The following is a 15,487-nucleotide window of genomic DNA, read 5'->3' on the forward strand; positions in this document are numbered from 1 at the left end:
CTATATAAATCTTAAGAGGATTGGCTATTGAAATATAAGAGCCCCAGGATTAGAGGTAAAAAAAGGGACATCACAAAAGAATAATAATGCTTTCACAAGTTTTCTTCAGTTTTCCAATTTCTATTTTAAGTTTATTAGCAAGATTTTGCTCCATAGTGTTTGATTCGAATGCTTGTACAAATCCGACATCTCACTTCATTGTTAGGACTGTATGTTCCAGGGTCACAAACCACTGCAACCAAACAAATATACAGTATTTCAGTCAGATGCCTTCCACCTTGGGCTGGGTTATACACATTATGGAATTTTCAAACGTGTATTAGGGACATTCAGCAGATCACTAAACTAGCTCCAGGTTATATTTTTGCATGCTGAATATTTCATATGGAGCTAAGTGATCATATAAAGGACAACTATATTCTTAATTTTAATATATTTTATATCAGTTACTTTTCATTAATATTTTAGTGCTCCATTCCGACATACCCTGTAGGATAACTCTACCTGTATTATAGAATGCCTTTTTCAGTTTCTCTGAGATCAACACACTTAGCTTCACTTCATAACACAGTAGCCTGAACCAAAAGTCTGATCAGAAATTAAGGACTCAATCCAGGGGCTGAGCACTTTGGCCCGATCCAGCAATGCACATTTACTTTGCTTAACATTGTGTAACATTGACTCTAGGTGGCTGCCTTGCAAATTTCAGTTGCCATGAGCAATAGATGTGACTGTTGGAAATGACTAGTGACATGTAAATACCCCCCAACCTCACTTTCCTGAAAAGATTTTCTGGAGGGTTAGCTATTTATTTTTTTAGATATAAAACATATATGTATTGCATAGCCTTTGGGTAAACTCAGAATTTAAAAATACAACCTGTTCAAACTATAAGCTGGTTAAAAAAACAATATCAGCCTAGTGGATGGTGTGAAACTACAGATGTGATATATCTTGATTTTAGTAAAGCTTTTGACACAATCCCACAGAACATTCTCATATGCAAACTAGGATCATATGGTCTAGATGAAATTACAATAAGATGGATGCAAAACTGGTTGAAAGACTATACTCATTCAGTAATTATCAATGGTTTGCTGTCAATCTGGGGGAACATATTTAGTAGGATCCTACGGCATTCTCTCTCCTGAGTCCAGTACTATTCAACATTACCATTAATTTCTTGGATAAGGAGTGGAGAGTATGCTTATAAAATCTGCGGATGACAGCAGTTTGGGAGGGGTTAACAGTTGATCTTTGGTCTGATCCAGTATGGCCATTTTTATGTTGCTAGCACTTTGGAGGTGAGGATTAGAATTCAAAACAACCTTGACAAATTGAAGAACTGGTCTAAAATCAAAAAGGTTAAATTAAATAAAGACAAGTGCAAAATACTACCCTTAGAAAGAAAAAATCAAATGCACAGCTACAAAATGGGAATAACTGGAGTTGAATACAAGCCAACAATGTGATACAGTTGTGAAACAGGTTAATATTCTGGGATATTTTAATAGGAGTGCTATATGTAAGACACAGGAGGTAACTGTCCCTCTCTACTTGGCACTGGTGAGGCCTCAGCTGCAGTAGTGTCCAGTTCTGGGCACCACACCTAGGGTTAAAAAGATATGGACAAATTGGAGAGTCCAGAGGAGAGCAACAAAAATAATAAAAAGTTTATAAAACCTGACCTATGAGGAAAGGTTAAAAAAGCTGGGCATGTTTAGTCTTGAGAAAAGCAGCATGAGAGGGGACCTGGTAAGTCTTCAAATTTGTTAAGAGCTGTTGTAAAGAGGACAATAATCAGTTGTTCCCTGTGTCCACAGAAGCTAAAACAAAAAGTAATCAGATTAATCTGCAGCAAGGGAGATTTAGGTTACATATTACGAAAAACTTTCTAATTATAAGTAAAGCTACGATTATGTCACGGAGGTCATGGAAATCACGGACTCCGAGACTTCCATTGACCTCTGTGACATTTTCTGCCCTGGGGCTGGAGCTCTCAGCCAGCCCCCTTGCAGCTCCCAGTCCCCGCCCTGGTAGGGGAACCCCCCCGTAGCTGCCCAGCTGCAGCATGGGGACCCTGCATCTGGGTGGGCAGCCCCCCCACTGCTGCCCAGCTGTGGCAGGGAAACCCCCCGCAGCTACCCAGCCGCAGGGGGGACGGGACGCTCCGCAGCTGCCCAGCCTCAGCAGGCTGCGGGGGGACCCTGCAGCTGCCCAGCTGCGGTGGGCGGCAAGGGGATCTTCCGCAGCTGCCCAACCATGGCGGGTGGACCCCGAAGCTGCCCAGCCACGGCTGGGGGACCCCCAGGAGCTCTCAGGCACTGCAGGGGGGGAGGGGGGGCAAGAGGACCCAACAGCAGGCTAGCCCCTGTGAGGGGTGGGGAACCCCAGAGCTCCCACTTGCTGCAGGTGGCAGGGGACCCCAGAGCCTCAGCAGCAGTAGGTGCTTAGCTGAATCCACCTCCCCATTTTGTCAGGGATATTTTTAGTCGAAGTCAGGGACAGGCCACGGGCTGCCGTGAATTTTTGTCTGTTGCCCATGATCTGTCCCTGACTTCGACTAAAAATATCCCTGACAAAATTTTAGCCTTAATTATAGGACTTGTTAAGCACTGGAACAGGCTTCCAAGGAAAACTGTGGAATCCATGACATTGGAGGTTTTTAAGTACAGGTTAGACAAACACCGGTCCAGATGGTCTACATATATTTGGTCCTGCCTCAGCACACGGGGCTGGACTAGATGACCTCTCAAGGTCCCTTCCAATCCTACATTTCCATGATTCTATAACTCAATTCTAACTAACCGCTGTTTAAACAGACAGCCTTTGGACTGTGTACTGAAAGCCAACACAAACAGAGGCTATGTCTACACTGCACTTTCGTCAGTAAAACTTTTGCCAACAAAGCTACCGTCCCTGTTTGGGGGTGGTTTTATTTTGTGGGCAAGAGAGCCCACAAAGAGTGGCTACACTACGTACCTTACAGTGACGTGGCCGTAGCGGCGCAGCTGGGCCGCTGTGAGGTGCATAGTGAAGACATAGCCTGAACGCAAGAACTAAAGACCTATTGAGAACGCCCTGCCTCCAGTAACCCTAAATTCAGAAATAGATACTGGTAGCAGGCGAACTCCTAGAACAGTTGAGCATTTATTTTAAAATAGCAGTACTATTAGAGTGACAATTTCTTATTGATCCTTTGTCCTGAATCCTATAACTGATCTAAGAGCAAAAGGAGAAAGTCATTTAGCCATATTTCCAGATGGGCTAATGACAGCAGCGGTAGCCTTTATTACAGTATGATATGTATCAAATACTATCAACACTTTTTTCTTGGCTGTTTCAATTCCTGCCAACTTTGTCACCTAGAATCTCAATGCCTCTCCAAAAGATAAACAGCAGTACACTTACTTTTATCACCAATATTAAAAAAATATATATATGGTAGAAAAACTGTAAGCAGGGTTAATATGCAATAATCTTTATATTGCTTGCTAAAAAATATGGATACTTTATTTTTCTATAATTACCACAGCAACTAGCGCAGTCATTGTGGGTGTCATCATTTTTTCCAAAACCTGGACGACAGCTGTCAATGCGAGTAACTTCAAAACTATGGTCTATATAATGTATTGCAGGTACATTCCGAAACTCGTGCTTCAGAACATATGTTTGTTTATGGAAAAATTCTTCAATGAGATCTCTTGCCTAAAATTTAGGAACAATTAAATGATAAATATGACACTAGGATTTTGTTTTTTGTAGATTAGATATATCAATAAATATATTTTGTCCTAATTCTGCTTGAATATGTATGATATGCAATATGGGCCTGATCCTGGACCTACTGTACTGCATCCTGATCCAGAGTCTTTCCGTTGGCTTTAGTGGGCTTAGGATCAGGGCTTTATAATGTATATCATAAACAATCACCATGAAGCTAAATGAACTATATATAAAACAGAAGCTACACTTTTTTTTAAACTGTATTACAGCTACCAAATCATAATCCAAAGGTCTATGTTCTAGGAAAACTGAAATAAAAAAATACAGTACATGTTAACATATTGCTAATTTTCATAATTTCATATTTTAGAAAGTAAATGTATAAGAAACATTAACACTAGCCTCAGCAAATTTTGGATAAATATGACATTTAAATACAGTTTTCTATCTTGAGCTGAACTATTTAAAATCCAGACATAACATATACATTCCTGCTCTTTGCATAGGGTGGATTGCAACCAGTCAAAATCTGTAGATACTAATGGTGAAATTCACTGTAGCATGAAGGGACCATCAGAGCCTTCTAGAACACTTAAACCCTACTGATCCACTGAATACAATGGTGGACAGACTACCCTGAATACAAAGAAAAGTACTTAAGAGTGGGACGTCTGCATGGATATCTGCATGTCCTTTTAAATAAGGGGGGGGAGAAACATTCCACAATGGTCCAAAATTGGTTACATAGGGGATCACTGGGGATGGATGTGCGGAGGGGCCTCTAGTTCCCGTTTACATGAATCCAATGGGCTAAAGTATCTGCATAGGAAACATGGAGTAGCAATGGCTACTATTCCCTACCACATATAGAATAGCTGCACCAAAGCACCACGGTCTGCTTGTGGATTGATGGAATAAATTCCTTCTCCATGCTGCGCTTGCTCTTCGAGACTTCCCTGCACAAAGCCCAATTATCTAGGGTTTGTACAGGGAAAAGTAAATTTCACCTTTAACTAACTTTGTAGTCCATATTTTACAAACCCCCCCCCCCCCGGCAGCGGCTCCTTCCTTCATTTTGAGTTCTAAAATAGTCACTCGTTTATTGCTTGTATTAAAAAAATCCTACCTCCTGAACTCTTCTGTTGGTTACATCTTCACAGTCATAAGAAATCTGTTGGCAAACTGCTTCCCATCCTGGGGCAAAAGGATTTACTATAGAGAAAAGGAGAAAGGGTATAAAGGCAAAACTGTTTTGTAATAGCTCATCACAAATACCTTGAAAAATACATTACAAAGGAGCATCCTGAAATGAGTGTCTTTCATTTGGAGATTTATTTTACAAAGCATTGGCATGCAAACGCCAGTCATCATACTGTTGCTGCTTCTTATCTTTATATTACATTAATTTTATGCAATTACAATACAACGCAAGAGCAGAGGCACTCTCTATTTTGCCTCAAATTTGTGAGGAAGAATCATTTTATTACATTTGTTTCTGTGGTCAAGATATTGTTTTCATAACCGTTGTTCCTGTGATCCAAGATACTTAACTGAGTTTTTAAGAATAAAAATAAAGAGAAATGGATAATCAGAAAGAAAAGGCAACTTCGATTACCTCCGACTGATTAAAAGCAGGTAAGGAAATACTAAGAAAACATGAACATGTATAAATCAGTAGTCTAGCTGGCTTGGCATTCTAGGATGTTAAAAGTATTAGCTAATGAACATTCTGAATGCTTAATAATTACTTCTAAAGGGTCACGGAGAACTGGAGAGATACAAGGTTCTGGAAAAAACTATGTGGTATCATTTATTAATAAGAGGGAAAAGGAGTGGTCCTGACGAGTCCTATCCAGTGACGTTAGTGTCATTCACTAACAAAATAATTAAATGATAAGAGAAAAGATCTGGAAAATAGAGATGGGACAGACTCAAACCCCCATATATACAAATAACTTCAAACTATGGAAAGGTCCAAATCCAGATTTGAACTTTGAGGCTTGGGTCCTATCTCCATTGTGAACATGGGTGGCGGGAGGGGGGGGTAATTCATTCACTCTGATGATGAAAAATTGCCACAAAGCAACTGCAGGTCCCATCGGATAAATTCTCCTCATGTAGGGCAGATACACAGTCAAGAGAAAATGTGTCCGAGGTGTCCCTGTACCTCATTAATTCCCCAGTGCCATGACACCTACAGAGAGCATTATGGGTCGGCTATCCCTATGGACTTCAAAATGTAGAAACCTTGGAAACACCAGGGAAACACCCTGGGCACCAAAAAGGTCTAAGCATTGGAAACTTAAAGATGGGAATTAAAAAAATCTTTAAACAAGAAATAATCACAGACTTCCTGACTCACAAAGGGATTTGTTGAGGATATCTGGTACAAATTAAAGTTAACGTTGCTAGAAACAGCATATGAAGTACTAGGATTGATTAAACCAGTGCCAAAAAGGATAAGAAGGAAGACTTGGTGGTGGAATCTTCAGGTTAAAAAAATCTGTGGATAAGAAAGAGGTAACTTTTTTAAAATGGCAGGCCAGTAGCTTGAGCAATGATATGTATAAGGAGGTGAAAAAAGAGGCCATTAGAAGTGTTGTCACAGCTAAAAATTTGGCTTGTGACAAACTATATAATCAACTAGGAGGATATGACAGAGAAAAGACTGTCCAAAAACTCGCTAAGGCAAGAAAGAAAATGCTCATGTGAGTTTGTACATACTAGAAATAAACATGGCATATTGCAAACAAATGGTGAATCAATCAAGAATGTCTGGAGTGATTATTTTGAAAAAGTGACAAATGAGAACTCACAGGAGGAACTAAGAACATGTAAGCAGAGCCAGGTCATAACAGATTTCATACAGGAGTAAGCGGTTGTAGAGGCACCGAGGAATATGAAAAAGAAGACAGCACGTAGGCTAGATGAAGTACTGGTGGACGCACTGAAGTAAATTAGAAGGGACAGCATCAAATATTTTACAAGTCTGTTCAATGATATCCTTAAGAAACAGAAAATGCTGGATGAATGCCATAAAAGCTTCGTGATGTCCATTTTTAAACACAAAGGAGATATTATACTGTATGCTAATTATGGCCCGATTAAGCTGACATCACATGGTGTGAAAGTATGGGAGAAGATTATTGAAAAGCATCTGAGAAGAACACTTGAGATTTGGAGGGGTCAATATGGATTTATGCTGGGAAGGGGTACAACTGATACCATATTTGCTCTATGAATACTCATGGAGAAGTTCAGAGACAAGAGACAGCAACTGGGCGCAGCCTTTGTGGACTTGGAGAAGGTGTATGAATGTTTATCAAGAAAACTAGTTTGGTGGAATTTGCAATGGAGAGGTGTGCTAGAAGGATATGTTGCCTTATTCAGGATATTTTTGATGGAGTGACTACCATAGTAGTCTGCTACAGCAGTAAATGTTTAGCTGTACTGGGGGAGGAGGGGTCAGCGTTGAATCCTTCTTTGTTTGCAGTTGCCTTGGATGTGATAAGTGAGAATAAGAGAAGGGAGCTGCCTTGGAATATGCTGTTCGCTGATGACTCAGGCCTTGTCATTGGCCTTACTGGGGGTTCGATGTGCGGCAATCGATGCATTGGAAGGCAATTTAGCAGGTCTAGACCCGCTAAATCGACCGCCGATCGCTCTCCCATCGACTCCTGTACTCCACCTGAATGAGAAGTGAAAGGGAAGTCAACGGGAAAGCATCTCCAGTCAATATTGAGTACTGTGGATCTAAGTACATCGACTTCAGCTAAGTTATTCATGTAGCTGAAGTTGCGTAACTTAGATCGATCTCCCCCCGTAGCGTAGACATGGCCTCAGTGATCTGTGCGAAAGATTGTGAGACCCTGAAATCCAACTTTGAACAGTGGCAACACAGAGCAGGCAGGACTTAGAGTGAATGTTAGCAAGACTGAGGTTATAACTGAGGGAGGAGGACACACCATAAAGGATATTACAGGCAGAGAGCTTAGACAAATGAAAGAATCTAAATACATAGGGTCACTGGTTGCTGATAATAGTGCCCTTCTGAGTGAAGTCCAGCACTATACCAAAGCTGCTTGGTGCAAATGGTGGGAGCTGACCCCAGTCATCTGTGATAAAAGATGCCAATAAAATTAAAGGGTAGAGTGTAAAACTATAATTCTACCCATCCAAATGTGCAGAACAGAGACTTGGCCAGGCACAAGAAAATAAATCAGTATGCTCTCCACCACAGAAATTAAGATGCTGAGATGGTAAAACGGTTGCACACTCCATGATAGGAAATGAAATGAAGTTGTGAGGGGCATGATGCGGGTTGTCCCAAATGAAGACAAGTTGAGGGAGGCTAGGCAACATTGGTCGGGACATGTCCAATGGAGACCTCAGAGTTATGTTGATAGGCTGGCCCTTGCAATGATCATGGATGGAAGATGACCAAGGGGAAGGCCAAAGACTTGGTATATGGACCGGATAACAGTGGACATTAGAAAAACTAATTTGCATGACAACCAGGTGTACAATCATGAGTTTCGGAAAAAGACTATAAAAGTTGCCAACTCCGAATAAGGAAGTGGCAAGAAACAAGAAGAAGAAAATAGGAAGAAAGATAAATCTGATCATTTTTCTGACAGAATTACAACATTCATGAAGAATCATAAATGAACTATATCCGGACTTTGGTAAATGATCTTCTGGGAATGGGCAACAGGGATGGATCACTTCATGATTACCTGTTCTGTTCATTCCCTCTGAAGCACCTGGCATTGGCCACTATCAGAAAGCACAATACTGGGCTAGACAGACCTATGGTCTGACCCAGTATGGCCGTTCCTATGTTTCCCAAGGCCCTTTGCAAACAACACCCCTGTTAGAGAATAACCTTTGCCAGTAAGGTTGTAAAAAGTATAGTAGTATAAATTCAGCTAACTCATAAGCTGCATTATAGCTCCATCTATGGGCTAACAAGAAAAAACACAGAAATTCTGAAGAAAAGCGGAGAAGCAACATACGAGGGAACATGACTCTGATATAATTGCAAATGTTATGTATATTGTCCTTAATTTAACTCTTTTGTTAATAAAGTAACAGTGTAACATTACCTCTTAAACAAATGCTTAAATCTGTTACCTTGAAAAGTAACAAATAGCTCATCCAGGAGGCCATGCTTTGGTATCTTGATGACATGACATTTGTATGATGGTTCTATAACATGACATGTCAAATCAGAGATTAAATCATTCAAGATTTTCTTCAGCTCTTCAAAGAATTGACCATTAGCTGCTAGTCTGCACTCTTTTGTAGTAAACCGAACAGATATCTGGTATGTGTAGTCAGGCTCCCGATATGCTTAAAAAAATTAGTATACACATAAGTACATGCAATATAATGTCTGTCCCACACATATTATATTTCCTATGCAGTACTATTCTTTGTACCTTATATCTTAAATAGACTTTTATTTAGAGGCAAACCAATTTGTTTACTTATTAAGCATGATGGGCCAAATGCATCCTTAATATAGCTTCCCTGACTTAAATGGTGTTACACTATTAATTTAGTTTGATATGCACAAGAATTTTTGTATGTGTACGCACTATATTTTTATATGACTATGTGCCTAAATATCAAACATAGGAAAATGTTATATGTCAAAATATCTACAGAACATGGCCATTTTTCAGCCTGTGCACTTGCTTAAAAAGTAGACATAACTGAAATGTGATGAGAAGTTGTTAAAGGAAGTACTTCATGTACCTGCATTTTAGGGTGGAGAGTTTTGAAGTATGACTGGAAAGAGAAATTACATCTGTTTCTTTCTCCTTTCATTTATTTTTTTATAATTGTTTTTGGGAGAATGATGGGGTTGCTAAACTGCACGATCTGTCACCCTTCCACCACTTGTAACATATGTCATCAACTAAGATCAGACCAGGACAGAGGCCCATCTTTGACACCTCTTTGGAGCCACACCAGAGCCTCCTCTTCTGACCTTGGGTACCTTTGGGGGATGGCAGGAAGAAGGCAATGACCTCATCTATTTTTCCCAAAGGTAAAGATTATTTCATTCTCAAGGACAATCACCACATGCTCTTGGCAGTTGTGTTGATTTGATTGAAATCAAAGTTGTATTGAACTGACTTTTCAAAAATAGGTATTTAGAATAATAAAGATGTTTAACACCAAGGTGCTTGAAAATGTAACTTACATTCTGGAGTACAGTGATAACTAATTGTGTTTAATAAACCAATATTCAGAAAAATCACATGCACTAGTGTACCAGCAAATCTGTATGGTCTTACCATATACCATAAATTTATATGTCTTAAATTTCTCTCTCTCTTCTTGTATGTCAGTGTTGATGGTTTTATAAGAAAGAGTGCAAGTATAAGATCCAGACATAAACTCCTGAAAACCTCTCACCATCAGTTTTCCTGTTTCAGTGAGATTGACGTAACTTTGTCCTAAAATGGAAACAGGAAACTACCTGATTAATATTGGAAAAATATTGATGCATAATTTATGTAGTATGCTAACAGATGAGAGAAGATATGCCTATGTAAAGGTAAATAATATATCAATTTACTTATAGATGTTGGTCTGAATCTAATGACCTTCAGAACTTGTTGCAAATCTCATTTTTTCCCTCAGGCATTTGAAAATTTGGAAGAGGGAATGTAATTGTAGGGGTCCAGAATTATTTGACAGAAAGGAGGATTTGCAGCAGGTTATCTTAAATTATTGCACTTAAGATGTATTTTTAAGTTATGTTAAGTGTGCTGAGAACATAAAGATGGGAGTGCTTTTAGCATTGCTACATATCAAAATAAAAAATAAACACTTTATAAATAAAAATATTAAAACAGCCTTTAAATATATATCAAAGGTCATGTTTTTACATCCCTTAGTAAAGTACAAATCATGCTTTGTGTATTTATTTGGTGAGAATACTTCACAGCATCAACTGTTTTGACAACTTAAGAACAGGTGAAAATATGCTCTTGATATGTTAATAAAGTGAATATCCAACTAATATTATATAAGTGAAAACTGCTTAGTTTTTTAAAAAGTAATTCATTTTTTTCATTTATGGTATTCATAGTACCATTGTTGGTGTTCAAACTAGTGGAGTGGGGAATGTTTGTGTGTTTACATCTGTAAACTGATGGAGTGGGCCAACTGGATCAGCTACGAAGTCTTTTACCAAGTGAAACTTTTCTCCAGTTTTATTCTTGATCCTGTCTGTGCTTAGTTAACAGCAACAAAAAAGGAAAATATAGATTGAAACAGAAAAATCCCAAATCAAACAACAACCCAGCCCACTAGGCGTGGAGCTCCACCTTCTCCATAATCTCTCACTCATTTGGTTACCAAGCAGTGATTTTTAATAGTGCTTTCAGTTTCCCCCTAAGTGCCTGATTGGATATTCAATCCCCAGCCCTGCCTCCTTAATCTACTTTATAGATCTGTGTCAGTTATGTGAAGAAAATTACCTCCTTTCTTTATGGAAATCAGGAAGAGCTTCAAAACAAATTCTGACTAATCACACATTATTATTTCTTATGGAAAATGGCTTAAAGAAATGAAGGTTAATGAAAGCACTCATGAAAAAATTCACATAGGATAATATGACCCACAAGTCACACCATCTCACTGATGATAGGGATCACCAAAAACTTAGAAAGCGTGATCTCACATACAGAATACTGAAATCTACTCAACCATTAGTGATGGAATTATTATTTTTCTGTAAAAGAGTAGAGAAACAGAAAACAAAGATCTCAACAGAATTTTTCATTTTTGCCATTACATATGGATTGCTTCTAGTTATGTGATATTCATAAAAATCAGATTCTGTGGGTTAGTAGGTGATGGAATAAACATGGAACCAGTAAGACTGTATATAAACTGTAATGAGGAGAAAGTAACTTGCCTTTTAGATTCTTTCCATTGGGTCCAATCCATAAATAGTTTGGATCTATTACTTCTTTCTGAGAAAGTGCCAAATCCATGCATACTAGAAATGGACTATTTGTATACACTTTAACATAAATGTTCACTGCAATACAAGAGAATTAATTAAATAACCAGCAATGCTGAAACTGAATGAAATTACTAAATATCAATTTATATATACATATACATTATTTAATTATTTACTTTTTTAGGTCCAACTTGCAAAATTAGTTCAGCATTACACTAATCTCTTAATGGCCTTATTTATTATTATTATTCTTTAGTACTGTGGAACTGTCCACAATGTGCTTCATACTGTCCAGATATACTGGAAAACATGGTCCCAGTCCCAAAGATTTGACAGCCTAAGAATATCAGATTTCCAGTTTGCAGCTGAGGTGGTGAGAAGGCAAGAAGTTCCTGAACTCTTATTCTGACATTAAATGCTTACAAAATTCTATAGTGGGGAAAGGGGGAAAGTGTTTGTTAAACCACAGCTCTGCATCATGGGAATAGTATTGTTGGAATCGCCAGCAGCTCATGTTGTTCCCATGGTGTATTCTGATAAAGGTTAATGCTTTAATATAATAAAGGCTTGTGCTAAAATACAATAAATTGACCACTGTCAGCCCTTAGATTTTACACCCCTGAAAAACAAAGATTCAAGGGCATTTTTCTAATATGATCTATTTAATTTCTCATTAAATAATAAATTGTGCTCCCATTGACTTTGGCTCACCTCCCACCCAAATTAAAGTTCTTCTTTAGAGTTTTTCTAAATCAGTTTCCACTGTAACTTTAATAGGTAGTTGTAAACATGTGGTGTTAAACTTTTTGTAGAATAAATCTATTATATGAATTCTATTAACTGTGCTGACCAATCAGATACTTTATGGGGTCAATCTGGTAAATGAACAAAAAGGAAAGAAATGAACAAGTACAGACTGGATCCATATGGAAATGAATAAGCTATAGCCCTACTCTATATCCCAGGTACAGAATTTGTGGGATCTGTTACAATGGGTATGGAATAAATACATTTTCCACTGCTGTTGGGTGTGTAACAGGTTTCCATCAATGGTACTATGCCAGTAACTGTACTTGTTTCCCACCAGGCATGACCATTCGCCATCCCCAAATACTCTGCCACTCTAAGTTACCCACCATGTAGTAGCAAACAGGTATTTAGAGAGCAGTTTGGACTCTCTGCACCTTGGCACAAAGGCTTTTTAAACACCGTTTACCTCAAAACAAGTTTTTTCTCAAACCCACCTCCATGTGTGTCAGAATGGGACCCTGATTAAGGAATTCACACCAGAACCATGTCTAATGTATACGCCGTCCTTTGATTAAAAATACATAATTATTCTCTTTTATCATTCTTTTACTGTGATTCAGTTAAAAACATTATAGCCTAGGCCAAAACACAGTTCTACATACTTGACTTACAGTCCTTACTGAAAACAGACTCTCCAAGATTGTGCAATGTTGATAGCTTGTAGAATGAATTATCATTTTGCCAATACCTTTTTCATTTTATATAAAAACCCATTAAGTGCACATCCTACTGCTCCGTGCAATCACTTAATTCAAAAATCTTTCTGTTTACAATGTCCTTTATTGCACAGTGGCTATGATTTGTTGACAGCTTTCAGATTACAGTAATTGAATTGTTCCAGTTGGGAATAATTTGAAGTAAAAAATTTAGTTACCTATTTTATGATATCCATTTCCTGTTTATATGCTTGAAGAATTATGTAATTTTCTATATAATTAGGATTTGAAATTCTTGGTTTAATAACACAGCCACAGTCACCTACATATGTACATTAGTTTATATGCTTTATTGCTATATTTATTATATTTGTATTAATATTGCATTCAAATGCTTACTTAGATCTTAACTATAAAAATAATCACCTTGATGTTTGATGTTGCCATAAATGTAATTCTTTTTAATTACTTTAACAGAATATTGTTCTTCATCAATTGCAGCTTCCACTGTAGAGAAAATACAGTAATACTTAAAAAAACATTTTAAAAATAAAATTTAAATGTAGTTTGTTTCCCCTTTTATTTTATTCTTGCAGTTCCCCTCCCTTCCATCCTTTTCTTTAAAAAAGGACTCCTGTTTACTGTTCGAGTAGTAAACCTGTCTTGACTTTGGAGCCTCCAAACTGGCTAAATATTACATTTTTTTTGGAAAGTTCAAGTAATTAAGGAAGCTGTTTAAAAATTTGCAGTTCTCAGCTACAAAACTTGTCAAGCTTGCATGAAATTTACAGAATGGGCATTACTTCCCTGATATAAATACATAATAAACAAAAACGTGGAATTTGGAGACAGAAGAGTTACCTACTGGTTTGAACCATTTTCTGCTGTTTAAAGTCCTGGGTTCAATTTCTAATCCCAGTCATTCACTACCCAGGTCAGAAAGTTCTGTGGAAACAGCACACTCTGCCCAAAAGGTGAAGGAAGTGCTTTGCACCGCTTAACTAATCAATAGCAGTGCTTGTGCTAATCCATTGGAGGTGCTAAACAGGAATATTTTGGGGGGCATCCCCATACAATATCTACTAATAATTAAGGGGGGGGGCATTGTGAGTTGCTCGGGGTCCTTAAGCAATTGCTTTGTCTGCTTATGCCAAGCACTGTCTTTGATCAACCCCAGCACCTCTGAATAGTTACAGATTTCAGTGAACAGGTTAGAGATTTCCATTAACAGTCTCTGAAAAGAATTTTTTTTTTTATAATTTGCTGGGGCCCCCAACTCCCAGACACCCCATCTGCCTTTGGGACAAAAGAATCCATAACTACCGTTATGTAACACCCACTTCAGAAGGGCATCTCACCTCAGCTGGGATTGCGTTAGGGGCGCACCCGCTGAGGTTGCAGGAGGCCCTGATTTCTCTGACAAAGGTGGGGTTCAGGGAAGCCACAGCATTAGTGACCTTGTGGAAAGTGTGAGGCCCATGTTTCTATGCTCCAGTTTCCATATCCACTGAGCAGTGTAAAGGGAGTCGGCCCCCCTTTTGATGAGCACTGGGGCCCCATACGTGTGCGAGGGCTTCTCTCACCCAAATGGGTGTGAAGACCATTGTCCCAATATTTTGGGGGCCCTCAATGACTCCTGACCCAGGGTTTCACTGAAGGCCTCCAGGACAGTGGGATGGCCCCTTCAGGTGTCTGGCTTCGCAAAGAGCGAGGCCAAGAGGTAAAGGGGTATTGGTGGTGACCCACACAGAACATGAAGGCTTGATGATTTCTGATCTCAGGGGATAAGGGGCTCTGGGAGGCTACAATGGCCCCTTATAATCTCTGATCTCAGAGTGAGGGCCACAGGGAGAACCTGGTGTGCCTCTGCCATCCACAGCCGCGGGTAAGAGCTGGAGAGCCGGGAAGCCGCCACAGAAAGTGAGGACAACATGCTCCCCCGGTTACCTTGGGTCAAAGCAAACAAGGAGTTCAACAAAACCCCCAGGGACAGGAGGGAGGCGCTGTAGAGCGGTGGGCTCAGCCCCCAGCAGCCCCCGTGCATGGTCAAGCGCAGCCCCCTCCCGCGCGATCCTCGCTCCCTGCCAAGGAGAGGGGGCGGGGCACGGCGCTCAAGCGCCCCTCGCAGCCCCGCCCCCGCCCGCAGCGGTCTAACCGCCGCGGCGCGTGACCAACAGCTCTGCGCTGCCCGCTACAGCGCGAGCCTAGCCGCCTTTCCCGCCTTTTTTCTGCCTATGGCGTCCACAGCGCGAGGCCAAATGCCCTTCCCGCCTTTTTTCCGCCTGTCGCGTCCGCAGCGCGAGGCCCA

General features: G+C 39.6%; 1 protein-coding gene across 1 annotated transcript; it reads right to left on the reverse strand.

The window, feature by feature from the left end:
* Window positions 1–134: 134 nt before the first annotated feature.
* ZPBP2 (zona pellucida binding protein 2) lies at window positions 135–14,783 on the reverse strand. The gene is made up of 8 exons (XM_026654662.1): window positions 14,763–14,783; window positions 13,606–13,708; window positions 11,663–11,788; window positions 10,032–10,193; window positions 8,860–9,078; window positions 4,853–4,938; window positions 3,531–3,708; window positions 135–232 (listed from the first exon to the last, which is right to left on the reverse strand). Exons 1-8 carry the CDS (start codon window positions 14,781–14,783, stop codon window positions 135–137), a joined length of 993 nt encoding a protein of 330 aa, XP_026510447.1.
* Between the last annotated feature and the right edge of the window lie 704 nt (window positions 14,784–15,487).

This window comes from Terrapene carolina, unplaced genomic scaffold (assembly GCF_002925995.2).
Source record: "Terrapene carolina triunguis isolate 2854851 unplaced genomic scaffold, T_m_triunguis-2.0 Scaffold193, whole genome shotgun sequence".
NCBI lineage: Eukaryota > Metazoa > Chordata > Testudines > Emydidae > Terrapene > Terrapene triunguis.